The sequence below is a fragment of the Felis catus genome, chromosome D1, assembly GCF_018350175.1.
Source record: "Felis catus isolate Fca126 chromosome D1, F.catus_Fca126_mat1.0, whole genome shotgun sequence".
In the NCBI taxonomy this organism is placed as follows: domain Eukaryota; kingdom Metazoa; phylum Chordata; class Mammalia; order Carnivora; family Felidae; genus Felis; species Felis catus.
The window spans coordinates 88,121,482-88,138,676 of NC_058377.1; the positions used below are offsets into that span (position 1 = coordinate 88,121,482).

Genomic DNA, 17,195 nt, shown 5'->3' on the forward strand with positions numbered 1-17,195 from the left:
AAGGTAGATGACAGCGTAGGGAAAGCAGGCTCCCCCTGATCGCTGCCATGCAGGAATGGTCATCTGATGTTTCAAGAGAAACCAGAAGTCCAGATTTGTCTGTGATCAAGCCCACAGGCCAATCAAACCATACATGTTTGTGGGCCATGAGTTTGCACTCTCTGGCCTGGAAGGGTCCAGCTTGCAGAGAAAAGGCAGGAAGTTTGAAGGAGGAGGAAGAAGAGGAGGAGGCCAGAATCCAAAAGGTGAGCTCTTCCCCGACCTCTCCCTCAGAGCCAGCTAGACTGGGACGCCCCACTTACTCAGCTCGGAGATGCTTCCCACGCAGGTGGCCAGGAGGGACTGCTCCAGGGTCCGGAGCTCCAGCTGGGCGTATGCATCGGCTCGCTCATCGTGGCCCAGGGACCCGCCATTGTAAGGACTGAAGTACGCAGGGAGAGAGAGGACGCCTGTGGGGAAATAGGCAGACAGGTAAGTTCAGGAAGGAAGCAAAGGTCCTTCCTGGGGTTGGGGGTGGGGTGTGGGGTCAGTGGGCAAATCTCAAAGCTGCACTTGAGGATATCTGACTTCTACAAAAGCCAGAACGAGGAGGGGCCCCCTTTGTAGAGGTGGTTTCTTGGCACTGGCCTCTACAAGCTCATGGGCCATACGGGAATTCATTCACTCCTGCACTTCTCCATTCACTGGATATTTACAACGCCTCCCTCGGCCCAGGCATTGTGCTCCATTCAGGATGATGGGGTGACGAAGAGACCTGGCTTTGCCTTCATGGACCTCAGGGGACGTAAATGTCCACCATGCCCACCCAAAGGGTGGGATCACCACCACCGCCCCCCCGCCCCCGAGTCCTCTCATGTCCTCATACTGCCCCCTTTCCTTCTTCCTGCCAAGAAGGGGACGAGGACAAACCACGGTGTAGGAGATGCTGTCTTCTCCACTCCAAGGAGGGGAAACATCACAGCCACTGGCCAAGTTCAATTAGTGTTTTTCATTAGCACTTCAGCACCAGAGGGGAAGAGCCGTCAAAATCAATCCCAAGGGGTGACAGTCTGAACATTTCTCCAACTCACTGTGTGGCTTCTTAGAAAGCACGAGAAAAGCACGATCAGACTGGCTTAAAATTACATGTTGGTTCTCAAGAGCATGTGGCCACAGAGATTCCCAGCCTTTGGTAACTGCTGTTCCTATGATCAATGCATCTTTGTCCAATAGCCCCCTGCACTTTTTTTTTCTTTTTTCTTTTTTTTTTAAAGAAAAATACCCACAGGACCGTAATCAGTCACTTTTGGGAATATCTCTTAAAATGCCTTGAGACAGCTGGAGAGCCCCTGGGATGTGGCCAGATCTCGGTTAGAATTCCCTGTCCCGCACACGGAAATGTAATGAGGATGGTGACTGCTATAGACGGCGAGCAGCGCGGTGAAGACGGGGCCTTGGAGCTGGGACGTTTGGGCTCCCGAATCTGGCTCTGTCACTTAACCAGCGGTGTGATCTCAGGCCACTTACTGCACTTCTCTGTGCCTCAGAGTCCTTGCGTGTTAAGCGCAGATAAGGAGAGCACCTCCCTCACTGTGTGGCTGTGAGGACTGATGAGCTATTGGATGTCAATGTTGCACCAGCGTGTGGCTCAGAGGAAATGCTCTGTTGGGGGCTGTCGCTCTCATTTTTGCTACATGCTGGGAATGTAGGCTTAATTTTCACCTTCTAATTTATTCTTTCTAGGGGCCCCTGGGTGGCTCAGTCGGTTAAGCGTCCGACTTCGGCTCAGGTCATGATCCTGCAGTCCCGTGAGTTCGAGCCCCGCGTCGGGCTCTGTGCTGACAGCCTGGACCTTGCTTCGGATTCTGTGTCTCCCTCTCTCTCTGCCCCTCCCCAGCTTGCACTCGGTCTCTCTCTCTCAAAGATAAACATTAAAAAAAATTTTTTTTAAATTTATTCTTTCTGTAAGGTAGGCACTGCTGTCCCCATTTTAGATATTGGGCGACTGATGTTCAGAGAGTTTGAATAACTTGTTCAACTCCGAGGCGGAGCTAGGATTTGAATCTGGATCTGACGGGCTCTCAAATGTGTACACCTAATCCCTCTCGTAAGCTCACGTCCGACGAGCGCACCACCAAGGCTCTCCCGTGGCTGCCCCGGGTCGGTGGACTGTGCATGTGCTGATACCTCTGTATCACCACCGCCTGGTTCACCCAGGAAGCCCCCTGCTGCGTCTTGTGTGTTCCTCTCCCGTGGGGCAAACACACATGACACTCTTCCACTGCCTGGACCCGGGCAGAGTTCTCTGACCGCTCTGCAGGATCAGCTGACAATCAGCCCTGCCCTCCTTGCCTGCCCTTCGCCTGACCCAGCCTCCCTGCCCTCCTCTGTGCTGCCTCACTGCCCCCTCAACCCCCCTTCAGCCCTCCGGGATGGCAGCGGCCCCTCCCATCAAATCTAGTGCTGACGCAGCAAGGCAGGGCATCAGAGCACTTCCTCAAAGCATGCTTCCCAGTGGGAGGATGGGGAGGGCACGACTGGGCTCCCCCTACGCCCCAGCCCTGTTCCCCAAAGCAGAAACTCTCCCTGACAGCTGAGTGCCCAAACACATTAGGGAGAGCTGGCTCTGAGCATTAAAACAAGTAAAATGAAAGGGAATCTGCACCCCTTCCAACACACACACACACACACACACACACACACACACACACTCTATAAGCTCTAACCCACAGACAGGGCAAACATTTGGGAGAGTTTCCACACATCTATGGGTCCTGTGCAGGCTGTGTTCCCCTCCCTTCTTCATTATTAATCTACAGAAACAACACTGGGGACATGTGGATCAAATTTACAGTGCTTAGGGCAAGGGAATAGGAAATTCAGCCGATTTGTCAAAGGATTCCCAGGGAGAAATATTATGTCAATGGATCCAGTAACACGAGCTGGCAGCTCCATTAATAACGGTTCCTATCTTCCTAGTCATCACCTAGCAGAGGGGCTTTCACTTAATATTGTGGCAAAAGTAATTATGAACCTATTATTAATCATAATAATTGATGGCATCAGAGCTTTTGCGTAGTACCTTTTGCTTTTAAGAGACGTTTAACATGGAGTAATGTATTCTTCCGGCAAGGGAGGTGGGGCGGCCATTGCCAGTGAACAGCCACGTCTGACTTCCATTGAGGGCTTACTATGTGCCAGGCGCTGTGATAACCCCACCGCATGATCACACTGGATCCCCAAAACTTCATGATGTACTCTCTGCACCCATCTTACAGAGGAGAAAACCGAGGCCCCCAGAAGATGTGCCCAAGGATACTGAGGGTCAGAAACAGAACTGGGGCTAGAATTTCGATCTCTTGACTCTCAAGCTACTGGAATGAAATGGCAGCCTAACTGTGGCCGCCCTGTCCTTTAAACAACCCTAGGAGATTTGTGAGAAGAGGGGTTCCATTCTGTTTGGGCCCCGGGGTCTGACAGGAGGAAAGAGAAACTAAGATCCAGAAACAGCACTTTCCTTTTAATGGGTCTCTAGGCACCTCTTGCCAAGGATCCCTGGAGGCCGCCCATGGAAGTCTACAGATGGAGGCTGTCCTCTTATTCCCTCGGATCTTTCCAGAATGCAGCTCCACCACTTGTCTTCTGCATCTGCCCTTACAAAAGCCTTTTTTATGTCAATCTGAAATTCTTATAAGCCTGCTCCTCAGCAGCTCTCCGTGGAGATGGAAAATCTTTACGCTCTCTTAACACGTCAGTGCCTTCTTAGCCCCACACAAATTCCCAGCCTTATGATAGGGGCCCAGGGCAAGGTCATTCTGGAAAAAGGGATTTTAAACACACACACACACACACACACACACACACACACACACACACACACATGCATGCACACCCCCCCACACACACACAAACGTGTGCGCACACCTCCCCCCACCTCAACACACAGAAAGAGCATCTCTCTCTTTTTTCCGTTGAATAAAATCTTTAGGAAAGATTATTTCAGTCATGATTGAAAAGAAAGCATGTTGGAATGCTTCTCTTGTGATCAGTTCACAAGGACATCCCTGATCAATCCTGCTGAACTCTGTGAAAGTCACAAAGAAAACCCACAGGCGTCAACTCAGATCATTACTGCGACACGACCTACTGAGTCGGGAGCAGCAGGAGGCAGTAAGTCTGATGGAGTTATCCTTTACCTTCTATAAAAATCAGCATTTCTGTTGAAACAGTGTTCCACTCGAGTGTACTTTGACTGTAGGTGAAGCCTCCACATTTCTCAGTCTACACACAGAACCATAATCTTCCCTCACTCGATTTTTCTCAATGTGGTTGCCCAACTCCTGAATCTCGGAACTCATTATCTCATCCCCTAAAGCTGCGGCTCCCTCCTCCACCGTCCCCTCCTGAGCACGGGGCCACATCCACCCAATTGCACAAGGACGGCCCATGAGTCATCCTTATCAAGTCTCCCTCCTCCTCCTGCACGCATCCGATCAACCACAAGCCTTGCTGCTTTTACCACTTCAGCATCTCAAACATCCGCCACTGCCGGGACCCCAGTTCGGGCCACTGTCTCCCCTCACCAGATGCTACAGCAGCCTCCTCTCCTGTCTCCCCCCACCAGTCCTGTCCCATCCTTGCCGGCCCTTACTCTGCTCAGTCCTCTTCCGTGACTCCCCACTGCCCTGCAACAAGGGCATTTAAGTACCTTTCCACAGGTTAGAAGAACTTTCTTTCTCTGAAATTTAAGGATGAAAACAATTCTGCCAGTGAACGGGGGAAATACCCAGCACCTCCCAGGAAATCAGCAGAGCTGAGAAGCCTACGCGTATCTGCTCCCTGTTTCTCTGAGCTGTTTTGTTTTGTGAGTTTGGTCACCTGGCTCTGTGCCAGCCCTGGGTTTGGAAAAGCAACACGTTTTTCTTCCCAGCTGATTCTCCACCAGCGCCCAGAGAGGGCGCCCTTGAGTTACATGGGAAAGCCACCGAGCGGAGGCCTGGGAACCCCGCCTTCTTGCCAGGGGTTGCCAACCAGGAATCGACCTGGGTTTCAGTTTGCAGCTTGCCAGCTCCCCCAAGCAAGCGCCACGCCAGAAGCAGATGGATTGCGCGCTGGGTTGACAAACCAGACTTGCAGTGCTCAGGCTTTTCAGAAGCAGGGCTTAGTCCAAAGGCCAAATCAATGGGGATTTCATTCTGTTCTCGGGGAGAGTCGGTGGCTTCTAGAGTCTTCTCCAGCCCCGGCACCCTACAGTCTGGCCTCTCTGTGTGCTCTAGCACTGAAGTGTAGCCTTCCAAACCTTCTTCCCCGCTTTCATTCCACTCTTTAACTTCGGAACTGTCGACGGTGGGAACAAACAGACCCTGTTATTATTATTTCCTATGGTTTAATTTCCCCCACAGCTCCAGTCTCCCTCCGCAGCACACACACTCAACTTTAAGGGTAAAGAAGAAGTCCTTTTTTGTGTGTGAAAACTGGATAGATTTATGGGTCAGCTTTTCTGACCGGTCATCAAAACACCATCCAGACTGTAATATAACTGTCCCCGCAACTCAACAAGCTATTACCAGTGCTCTCCCTAGACCTGTAAATGTTTTCAGGGCAGCGTGACTGCAGTGGGCTCAGGTGTCTGTGCAAGGCTGTGTGTGCAGCACCCTCTCCCACCCCCGCCCGTGACACTGCCCACCGGGCTCACTAGCAACCGGCTCGGGGAAGCTCATTTGTGACGACGGCAGAGGCCACCGCCTGTCTCCTGTTTCTTTAAAATGAAAACCGGGATGCAGAGGATTACTCTTTTATTGCCCTTGTGAGGAAACTTGGCAGGGTGGATTCTACTGGTTTTCTTAGGAGCTGGAAGCTTTGGGTGGGGTTCAATCCATAAGCTTCTGAAAATAAAAATTATATTGCCCCGCTGAATGGTTTCCAAACAGCCCACATAATCCAACACTTTTTTGCTCTTTAAAAAGTGTTTCCATTCTCTGATCTGGAATTTTATATATAGCACGTTTAATGCCCAGTGTTGGATATTAGTCATACTGAAACAAAGTGCTGAAAAGTTAAAGCATGGATAGTTTTCAGAGAGACCCAAATGGAGCGTAAGAATAGTCCATTCTAGAGAAACTTCACCGAGTGGTGTTTCTCCTGACATTCTAAGGTTGGGGGTGGGTGTTGAGGCAAGGGGAAGACGAAGGGAGTAAGAAGAAAAAAACCTGGTGAACTGGCAATCATCCATGCAAAAAGGATTCATTAGGAATAACTGAAAGCTCATCGAACTCTTGGCCAGGACCCATCTGAAGGTGAGACCACGATACTGTGAGGCCCAAAAGTTCAACTGAGAGAAGATGAGAGCCCGGGAGGCAGGAGCATGGTCTGAGTTTGGGAAATGGGGTTTAACCATGGCTTAATAACGAATGGAGATGGGCTACCCTGTAGTGAGTGGTAGGTACTCTATGCCAGGAATGGGATGAACCATTCGAACCCACACGAAGGCCCTCGCAGCGGTCTTATTTCTAGTAGCTAGTAGCTAATACTATCACCTGCTCCACTTACCAATGAGGCACACTGTTGGCTGGGTCACTGGGCTAAGGTCACTAAGCTAGAAGATGACAGAGGTGGGATTCTGACCCAGCCCGTCCGACGCTGGAATCCAGAGCACCACGTACAACCACCTCTCACATGCGGCTCTCCCCCGTTCAAGGCCAGGGACAGAACATTTCCTTCTCCACTCCCCAGTCCCATTAGCAGTGCACTTTCCTTTCTTCTTCAGGGTCAGGAAATTAAAAGCAAACATAATTGCGCTCTGGTTAACACCTTACGCTGGCTAAGTTATCAGAACACGACTGGCTAAAGATGGTCTTCCAGTTAAGTCAGGCCCAGGGGACTAGGAGCTCACTGTTAAACAGTAAAATCATAAGACACATTTACGACTGCCCGGGGAGCCAGGGGCCAGAGAACCAAGGGCAAGATCAAAGGCTGCTGAAGTGCAGCGTGCTCCTTGCCAGCATCCCCAGTTCTCTTTTAAAAAGATGGTAAAAAGCAAACCTCACCATGAATTCTGGGCTGGAACTCACCTCCCTTTGGAAGCTGTGACAGTCCTGGGCTGGCTGGCAGCAGACCCACTTGGGGAGCCGGCCTTGGGGCCACCCTCTTCCCCTCCAGCTGGCAACAGCACCTGTGACCTCAGGACTGACTCACCCAATTCTCAGGGGAGCCCCCAGCAGGGTGAGGATTTACGGGGGGAGAGTGGGGCCACCAGAAAACAACAGCCCAACAAAGTGGTAGGGGGGAGCCCAGAATCTCCACGAGGGACGCTGGCTCACTGGCATTCTGGCCACTTGTGTCATTAGGGTGCCTATCGGTTCTGTCACAGACCCAGGGGACACAAGTTGGGAGCCCATAAAAGAACAACCTAGTAGAGATCGTGGATTGCTGCTTAATTTTTTTTAGAGTAAAAAACCTAATAAAATGCAGTCTGTTCATTGCCATTTCCCCTCTTTGCAAGAGAGTGAAATAAAGCCAGAGTAACCAAGCAGATCAATTTCAGGAAATTAAACCTAAAGGTGAACTCTGGAAAAACCAGCAATAGTCACAACACTGGGCAGCACGGAGCAGAAAACTCACAGTGACCTACTGAGCTTTTCCCGTGGAAAAACATCTCCGTGGTGTTTAGAATACTTTTTAAGAGATTCTGGGTGGCCTCTCTGCAAAGTATTGATGTAACACACCAAGAGCTTGAGTGACCAGAAAGCACGAGTCTTGGAACCGCCGCCTCTTAAAAAAAAGAAGCCACCACATGACCATGGTCCTTTGTCGAATGCCGTCCTTGGCCCACAGTGGGCGAGCACCGTAATTCCTGTGAGCCAAGGCCAGCACAGAGCCACTTTTGTATAAAGGCAACACATTCAGCACGCATGGGTGCATACACACACACGGTCATCACCCTAAAATATCAGCCTTTCCCCCAGTCAATGCACACAGCCACCGAGGTAAGAGTGGTTCTGTCTCTGTTTGAATTACCATGCTTTCTGAAACTTTTTTTACAATGATTATGATTTATTGACTTAGTAAAATATTATTGTTATTAGGGAAATGGGGGTAGGGAGGGAAGGATAGCCTTCGAGAATGAGGAGGGTGACCAATGTTTCTTCTGAGCAAAGGAGTATCTCTAACTTCAAATGTGGCAGAAAATTAGTTATCGGAAATTAAATTTTTATATAAGAAAACAAGTGAATGTTAAAAAGGAAACTACTATAATTGAGTTACCTATAAAGAGCCTGGAATGGGGGCCATCTAATATAAAAGATAGTTATTTATGCATGGGAGACTTTTAGATGACTTTTTTCTCCATTATTCTTCATACTTTTTTTTCCTACTGATTAAATAATTACTACCTATATTTTTAATAAAAACAAAACCATTATGAAACCATTGTGAGCTCATGGAGGCAAAAAAAAAAAAGATAAATAAAAGGAAAACCTGGCTGTTTTATAGAAATATTACCCCCCCCCCCCACACACACACACAAAGGTAAGAGGAAAGGACATTCTTTTTGGAAGAAATCCAGGCAGAAACAGTTCTACATTGCTAATGCGGTGGTAAGATTTTGTCTGCGTGCCTCATTCCAAGAATTTGCCCCTCTGAGAACCAGCACCTTCACCTGGTGGTGACTCCAGGTGACTCAGGGGCTGCATCACCAGTGGCACTTCCTGGAGGATCCTGCCAGACACTCAGCCCAGCTGTGTGCCTACCTCACTGAGCCTGTGTGATCACGATGCAGCCACATGGTGGCCTAGACCTCCAGCAGCCGCTGTGACAGGTGCAGGCTGCAATACGCTGGTACCTGAGGACGGGGACAGCCAGGGAAATCTTTACACCACACGACCAGAATCACTAACCCAGAAAAGGAGTCTCGGGCTGCTGGTGCTGGCCTGGGGGTACCGGTGGGCACAGGGGTGGGAGAAGAGGCAAACCCTGGACAGGTGTGGTTCCTGAGCCACATCTCCTGTTAGAGACCAGTGCTGCCAGTAGGAAAAAGAGGGGAGCAGAGAAGTCTCCAGGCATCAGCCCAGAGGGGAGGAGAGGGATAAATGAGCCAAGCACCCAAAACGTGCACAACTCACCCCTTGGGGGTTAAAAAAGAGGCAAATATCACAAGGTCCCGGGCAGATGGCCAAGGCATTTATTAACAGATCATGAGTACATTAGTCAGAAATTTACTACGCTCGAGTTCTTCTAACAAATCTAACCTGCTTCAGTTGGCTTTGGGTCCCATTCCAAAGGGTTTTGACTATTGGACTCTCTAGATGATTTAATAGCATGAGTCAGAGAGAAGAAGGTTTAAAACCCAGCTCTGAATCTTATTAGCTGTGTGACCTTGGAGTAGTTGCCTAACATCTCTGAGCCTCAATCTGCTCATCTGTGTAAAAAGCTCCTAGCTCTCAGGATTGAGGATTAAAAGAGGTTAAGTGAGCACTTAGCAAAATGCCTGACATATAGTAAGCATGTAGTAAATGGGAATATTCTTATAAATGGCTTCACTGATTCCCGGGGCCAATGGCTTTGGAATGAAGCCATCAGATACCGTATAAAAGTACTTACCACCATTAGGAGGAAGGGATGAACCCAAAGCCAATCTATCCCATTATTTTCCTAAAGACCACTGTGGTCTACACTGATAAAGAATCATGCTTTACTCACCAGAGAGGGGTTATTTATTCTGCATTCATTCACTCACTCATTTATGCAACAGCTATTTATAGATGACCTAATCATGTGCGGAAGTAGCTATGCTCTGGGGATAGAAAAGTGAACAGACAAGTTCCCTACCCTCTTGATGTTTGTAGTCTAGGGAAGGAGGGTAGATGGTACAACAGCCAAGTCAAGATTGTGTGAAAAGGGCTAGAGACAGCACAAAGAGCCCAGAGGAGGGGTGTCCAAGCCAGACTATCCAGGCCTAGTGGTCCAGGAAGGCTTCCTGGAGGAAGGGACATCTCAGCTGATGATGAGTAAATACCAGTCTCACGAAGGGGTTAGATGGGTCTTCCAAGGGAGAGGAAAACTCGATTTAGAAAGGTTCAGGAACAATGATAGTTTAGGGAGAGGCCCTATGGGAACTTGCCATGAAGTTGTGTTTGTACAGTAAACACTTTATTTGTACTAGATGGTGTTTATTTGGAGCAGCCTGGGTGGTGGCTAACAGACCATTGCCCTCTCTCCACCCACCCTCGGAGCCAGTACTAATCCAAGGGTTAGCGAACTTTTCCTGTAAAGAGTCAGAGAGTAAATATTTTTGGCTTTGCAGGTTTCTGTCACAACTACTCAACTTGGCCCGTGTAACGTGCACATGCAACATGTAAACAAATGCTCATAGCCGTGTTCCATGTATGAAAGTATCAACATGGATTCTCATTTCACCTTCACGTGTCACGAAATAGTCGTCTTTTAATGAACGTTTTCAGCCATATAAAATGTAAAATTCATTCTTCGCTTGTGGGTCATAGAAAAACACGTGTCAGTGAAATTTGGCCCCAGGGCCATGCCTGCTGACCCTGGTACTAATCCAGAGCACCTTGGAGGGACTGAGAGGGGTAGTGCAGCGATGGGCAGAATGTGACAGGCCTCAGGGAGGGGCCAGGGTGGAGGGCACCAGTCACAAGGCTCTAACAGACCAGGCTCTGTTGTCAGGGCAATACGGACCCACGGAAGGGGCTTAAGCCCTTGAGTGACAGGGTCCCATGCACATTCGACAGAGAATCAGGCAGCAGCGTGTGAACAGATGGGAGGTAGCATTAGACTAGGATCCACACTGCTGGCCCACTTCCCTGGGACTTCACAATCCAAAATCCACCCAGCCTGCTGCCTGGGCACTCTTACCTCCATAAAGCTGGGCATTTCTTTAAACTTTTGCATGAAACACTTGAATATCAAAGACAGAGGTAGCAGATCCTATTTTTAGAACTAAAATTCAGCAAGGTATCATTTTTAAGCCCAAATAAGTGAAAACTGTATTTGACTACCTTTAAAATTGGTGATGTTCCTACATCACTTTTTTTTTTTTTAATGTTTATTTTATTTTTTTGACAGAGAGAGAGAAAGAGAGTGAGTGGGGAGGGGCAGAGAGTGAGGGAGACACAGAATCCGAAGCAGGCTCCAGGCTCTGAGCTGTCAGCACAGAGCCCGACATGGGGCTCAGACCTACCAACTATGAGATCACGATCTGAGCCAAAGTCAGATGCTCAACTGACTGAGCCACCCACGTACCCCACTAGGTCACTTTTAAGTAGTTGGCAACTTTCAATATACCCGGCTCAAAAAAGTAACTCACAAAGAACGGGAGTATTTTTATAACACAGACCTTGAAATCTGGGCCAGGACAAAGACACCCCAATGCTAAGTGTGCAGGGGACACCAGAGCCCAGAGGCAGTGGTGTCCCCTTCATAACTCATACGGGATGCACACACACATACCCACCCCCCACACATGGAGAAGCGGCTGCTTGCAAGCAGTTACGTCCTGGTGACAGAGAACACATTCCCTAAGGCCCTAGGATGCTCTGTGTCAAGATTAAGTGCTGGCTTCAAATTTGGAGTATCTGAGGGGGCTACAGAAATTTTAGCATTGTGCTATTCCCGTGACTCATTCGCTTATGCAAATGTCCCTTACAGGCCAATTAATTACCCTCAGCTTGGCACTAGGAATACAGAGGTGCATAGACCCAGGATCCTGCCCTAGAGGAGAGGAAAGACATGTAGACAAATACTTAAAATGCAGCATAATACATGCAAGAGGAGGGGGCTGGAGTCAGTAATAGGAATTTGGACAGAATCTGGAGAGAGGGCTTTTGCTATGTGCTGTCATGAGCTATGGCGGGGGAAGGGAAATAACAGGATGTTTCAGAAAGCCCCCACTCACTCCAAGAACCCCGAAGGGATTGTAAAGACTTTATGAGAAGCAAACAGTCCCTGGTCAATATGGCTGAATAACATCGCATGTCACCAGAGTGGATTGAAGAGGGTGGAGAGGAGGTAGCCGGAGGAAAGCTCATTTATAGACAGGAGGTCCCTGCAGAATGCTCATTTCTGAGCTGAGGACACCCCAAATTTCACTGTGTCACTCTTGAGGGACTTGATCTTGAAGGACCTGAGCTTGAAGGACCCTATGATCTTTTCCCACTAAGATGTATGAAAACAGTCACTGGATGCTTGAAATTGTGCTGATGCTCTCAGTGACCTATCCAATGCCATTCCTTCCTTCTATCAGAACCCCTGAACTATTCTGTCTGGAACAGTTATGTACTATGAGCCCTGGGGGACACTTTCTTTGGCCTCCCTATACCTGTGTGACACGGTTTTGGACAATGAGACATATGGTCAAGACTTCAGGGGTTCTCGAAGATGTTGCTCTCCCTGATCTAAGAGGATACAGGCCACCCAGCCAGCTGGCAGAACTTTTGCTTTTCTTACTGCCTCCGGTGTAACACGATATCTGAGGAAGGTGCAGCAGCAGCCATTGTGCAACTAGGAGGCAGGCCGCCTGCGGCAAACGCTGGAGCACCGTCCAGTCCCCATGGTCCTGCGGTGGAGGGGGTGGACCTGAGTGAAGGGACAAGGGCAGGGTGAGAGCCAACATGTTAAGGACGGAAGAGCAGGGAGCAGAAAGGGCCTGGGTCTCAGACAGCCTCACCAGGCAGCTGACCACCACGAGGAACTTCCAGTCTTGGAATGTTCTACAAGAGAAAAATATCCCCCTCTTGGTTTTTCTAGGGCTGTCCTCCCAAAGTACCACAGACTGGGGGGCTTGCACGACAGAAGGTTATAGTCTCACGATCCTGGAGGCTGCAGGTCCAAGTTCAGGCGCTGGCAGGACTGTTTTCTCCTGAGGCCTCTCGCCTTGTCTTACAGATGACCTTGCTCTGTGTGTCTGTGTCCTGATCTCTTCTTATAAGGACACCACTCACACCGGATTAGGGCCCACTCCTATCACCTCATTTTACCTTAATTACCTGCTTAAAGGCTCTATCTCCAAATACGGTCACGTGCTGGGGTTCTGGGGATTAGGACATATGAATTTGGGGGTGGGGGACACAATCCAGACTATAACCGTCACATTTCCTGTGACTTGCAGACGTAGTGATTTCTCTAACACAAGAGGATTTCTGTAAAGTATGTTTCCAAAAATATTTTTAAGCCATAGAACCATTTGTTCAAATGCAATCATGTGGAAAATCCGACAATGAAGCCACCTCCCCCATTCTCCAGGGCCCCCATGCCTCAGTGGAGGCCCCACCCCATGACTTCTTAAAGCTGGCTGTGGAAATGCTCGTCAGACTCCACCGAGAGCAGAGTGGTTGTGGTCCACAAGGCCGAGTTCCCTAAGGGCTTAGGCTGCCAACTCCAGCCCTCATTTAGCTCAGACCTAGGGGCTGGAAAGCTCCCTTCATGGGGGACCTTCTTGGCAGACCATTCGGCTGCCACCAGGTGAGTATCTGTGAAATGGCACTCACAGTTTATTTTAATTTAAGAAACCCAAGGAAGCAAAAAGAGGAAAATAAACATCGCTGTAACTTTACCATATGGAGATAATCACCATCAACATTATGGTCTTATATCCTTCAGGCTTTTGAATATGCACCTAATGCCTCTGAGTGTACATCTATACTTTTAATTTTTCAAAAGGAACCCTGCCATACACTTTAATGACTTCCTTTTTCACTTAATATTTCATGGACATTCTCCATGGCCCTAAATCATGTTTCTAAATGTTTATTTTTGAGAGAGAGAGAGAGAGAGAGAGAGAGAGAGAGAGAGACAGAGACAGACTGAGTGCGAGTGGAGGAAGGGCAGAGAGAGAGAGGGAGACACGGAATCTGAAGCAGGATCCAGGCTCCCAACTGTCAGCACAGAGCCCGACGTGGGGCTCGAACTCATGAACTATGAGATCATGACCTGAGCCGAAACTGGACGCTTAACTGACTGAGCCACCCAGGTGCCCCGATCATGTTTCTCATCATTGTTTTCAACAGCCACAGCACACGCCATTCTAGAGGTCCATAATTTGGGGCAAGTCAGGAGGGACCCCTTGAATATGACTTCACAGTGGGCAGAGTGTCCCCTGAGTCACTTTAAACCCCGGCACTCTAGCACAGAGAAGAGCCCTCAGGGCTCCACCTGAGAGCTGAGGAACTTCCCTTCCCACCTGGCACCTGTCAGAGAGGTGACCTTATTAACAGACCCTCCTAACAGACATCAGCACCCTCCACCTCTTCCTTAACTTGAAAACCAGGTCTCACCAAAAGGGAATTAAAGCTCCAGGAAGATGGGGCATTTCCTCACACGTGTCTTTGGGTGAGAGACTCTCACTCCCTGAGGCCTCGGAGGCCTGGCTACGGGGCTGTCTTCCAGGGAGGAGCGCTGGGGCCTCTGGCCCGCTGACACCTAGTCCTGGACTTCCACACAGGCCCACTCTCAAAGGGGTCCTCTTCTCCCACTGGGGGACCCAGGACTCTCAGTGCTTTCCGTGCAGAACCCACCTGGGAAGGGCTCTTGCTACACCGCAGGTGCAGGGGAAAGACAGCTTGCCACATGCTCCCCCGGGAGGGAGGCCTCTCCCTGGGGAGCTCCTGTCCCGCTGCCTTGGGGACAGCAGCTCCGCCTGTCTGCCGTGCTGTATGTGACCCTGTGCGCTTCAACTACAACTTTGGGCTCTGGCCGGAGTCCCTCACTGTTTGTTTTACAAACTCCTACTTATAGTCTCAAATTAGGCTCGTTAAAAAGCCAGCTCCCCATGGGGCTATAAACGTCACAGGGACAAGCGCGGAGCGAGTTTACAAGGCTGGCGTGTGATCTGCCCACCAAGACGGCCCGCGGACCCGGTGGAAATAGTGAATCAGTCTTTTTGGGCAAAACCCCTTCCCCAGGGCCCTCCCCGACCCAAGATGTGCTGGCTACTGGCCAGAGAAGAGGCAGCACGGGGAAGTCCTCTCGAGACAGCTGGGCCGGCTCTTTCTTGGATTTGAGCAGCAATGAAAGGAGGGGGGTGCCCACCGCCACTCCCCGCCCCTCTGCTAACTCAGCCTTTCCTCACTTCCTCACGTGAAGCGCCCCAGCTCTGTTTACACTGCCCCCCACCATCATGATCGAAGCAGAGGCCTCCGCCCACACAGCCCCCACGTTCTCGCTCATGCCCGAGCAGATGAGCCTTCTCTCTCCCCCGGGGAGTTTCTCCTGCCCCCATCCGAGTGCCGTCATCTTCACTTCGCAGCCTCTGCCCAGGGCAGGGGTCACAACCAGTGGGCAGTGGGTCTGGGTGAGGGGAGGGCAGAGAAAGGGTATCCTGTTCCCCGGCATCGGGCCCATTCTCCAATCCTTAACCAGTCGGCATGTCCCCAAACTACACTGAGGCTGAGTGAAGCAATCTGTCACCCTGGAGATCTCACCATCCACCTCCCCAAGCCACCAGATGGCCAAGGTGAGAAAGAATCAAAGTCTTCTGAACTCCTTGACGAAGTTTCAGGAGATACTCTGTCCCAGGGCTTTACGAAAAACACACACAAATGACATTTCTCCTACCCTCGCCCCGCCCCCCCAAACAAACCAGAGCACATCACATACATATTTATAGAGCCAAGGCTGAAAGGGACTACAGAAACCACATGGCCTCCAAGCCCATTCGTGTTTCCCCACGGTGCAGGCTCAACGTGTGGCCGCCACGCTATCTGTACTCACCCCCTGTGCCCCACTGCGGCCCAGGACCTACAGCTCCAGCTGATCAGGGCTCTGATGTTCGACACGCCCAGCCAGTATGCCAAGTGGCTGTCCAAGGGCACTGTCTGAGGGGCCACAGACTCGCTTCCTCCTAAGAGAGCTCATGTGCAGCTCCAACAGCTAGAAAGTTCTTACTTAATCCGATTCCATCTTGTAGCAGCTTCTATAGCCCCGGTCCTGTGTCCACACCAGTAAACCCCCTTCCCGTGGTGGGGCCCTTCCCTCTACCCCAAGTTCCTCATGTGCTGTGGTGCCATTCCTCCCAAATCTGGGAGCCCAGGATTCCTGCACAACTCTGGGGTGTGTTGTGTGTGTGTGTGTGTGTGTGTGTGTGTGTGTGTGTGTGTCTATCCAGACTGGTTCAGAGTCTAAAATGCTCACGACTGCAGCCTCAACATTGGTGGCTTCCCCCATCTGTGTCCATCTTCCCTCTCCCCGGTGACTGGCCACCACCTGCCCAGAGCCTCCCCTGACCACAGTGCAGTGGTCATGAACCCAGCTTACGAATCACGCAGGCCCTGCCTCAAGTCTTGCAGCTGACTTGCCATATGGCCTCAGACCAGCAACACCTCCTCTGAGCCTGTTTCCCTGTCTGAAATGGGGCTAACGCTCACTCTCAGAAAGCAAGAGGGAGGATCAGCGGAGACCACACGAATGTGGGCTCAGGGCGATGCCAGGCACAGAGTGGGCACACAGCGGACGGAGGCTGTCCTTGTCCATGCCGCCGCCCTCGTCGGCTCACTGTGACTGCCACTGGACTCTGCTGAACTCTGCTCCTCTGCCGAGTCCTCTGGCTGGACACGGGAGTGGTTACGAAGGGCAGAAGGCTATTATTTTTCGCCTTCCTCCTTCCCTCTCTCTGCCATCCCTGTAGTTCCAAGAACATGGAAGATGCTTAGTAAGTTGAAAAACCCATGTTCAGGGAACCTGGATTGGACATTTGCACTATTAAAGCAAACCAAAATAACGGCTTTGGCTTCAGATGACGTTAAAGGCTAAAGAAAAAAACCGTATCTGTGACGTCAGTCTCCTCCAATAGCATGTCCGGGAGGGCAGACGTCAGAGGGCAAGGGCCTGTTGGGTGCTGACCGCTCTGCCACAGACATTACAGCAGAAAGGAAGGAGAGAGGGTGTGCCAGCATGACCGCCAACCTCAGCCCTCCCCAGCCATGATCCTCATCCAAAAGCTGGGGGGGGGGGGGGACGGGGGAAGGGCACTGAAACGGTCTGCAAGGCCCTGCCACCAACTGTTATGCTCTAGTCCACTGCTGGTAAACAGCAGCTTTGCAGACTTGAGCCCACCCTCTTCGCCCCCAGTTCTCCTACTCTTTTACCTTAAAAAGAGACAGAGGGAGGGAGAGAGAGACAAAAGGAAGGGAAGAAGGGAGAAAGGGAAAGAAAGTGTTTATCTGAAAAATAAACACAAGGGCTCCACGGCTGCTTTGAACTTAGAA

General features: G+C 50.4%; 1 protein-coding gene across 2 annotated transcripts in view; it reads right to left on the reverse strand.

The window, feature by feature from the left end:
* The window catches only part of ABTB2 (ankyrin repeat and BTB domain containing 2), a 174,750-nt gene that overhangs the window by 46,526 nt on the left and 111,029 nt on the right, over nt 1–17,195 (reverse strand). The window contains exons 1-2 of one of the 2 annotated variants that reach the window (XM_019812251.3): nt 4,176–4,419; nt 303–449 (exon numbers count right to left, since the gene is read on the reverse strand). In XM_019812251.3, the coding sequence (XP_019667810.1) occupies nt 303–449; nt 4,176–4,194 (166 nt within the window). In that variant the 5' untranslated portion in view covers nt 4,195–4,419. Of the gene's footprint in view, nt 1–302; nt 450–4,175; nt 4,420–17,195 lie in introns of those variants that run through there. The other variant, XM_003993156.5, reaches the window with a different exon arrangement.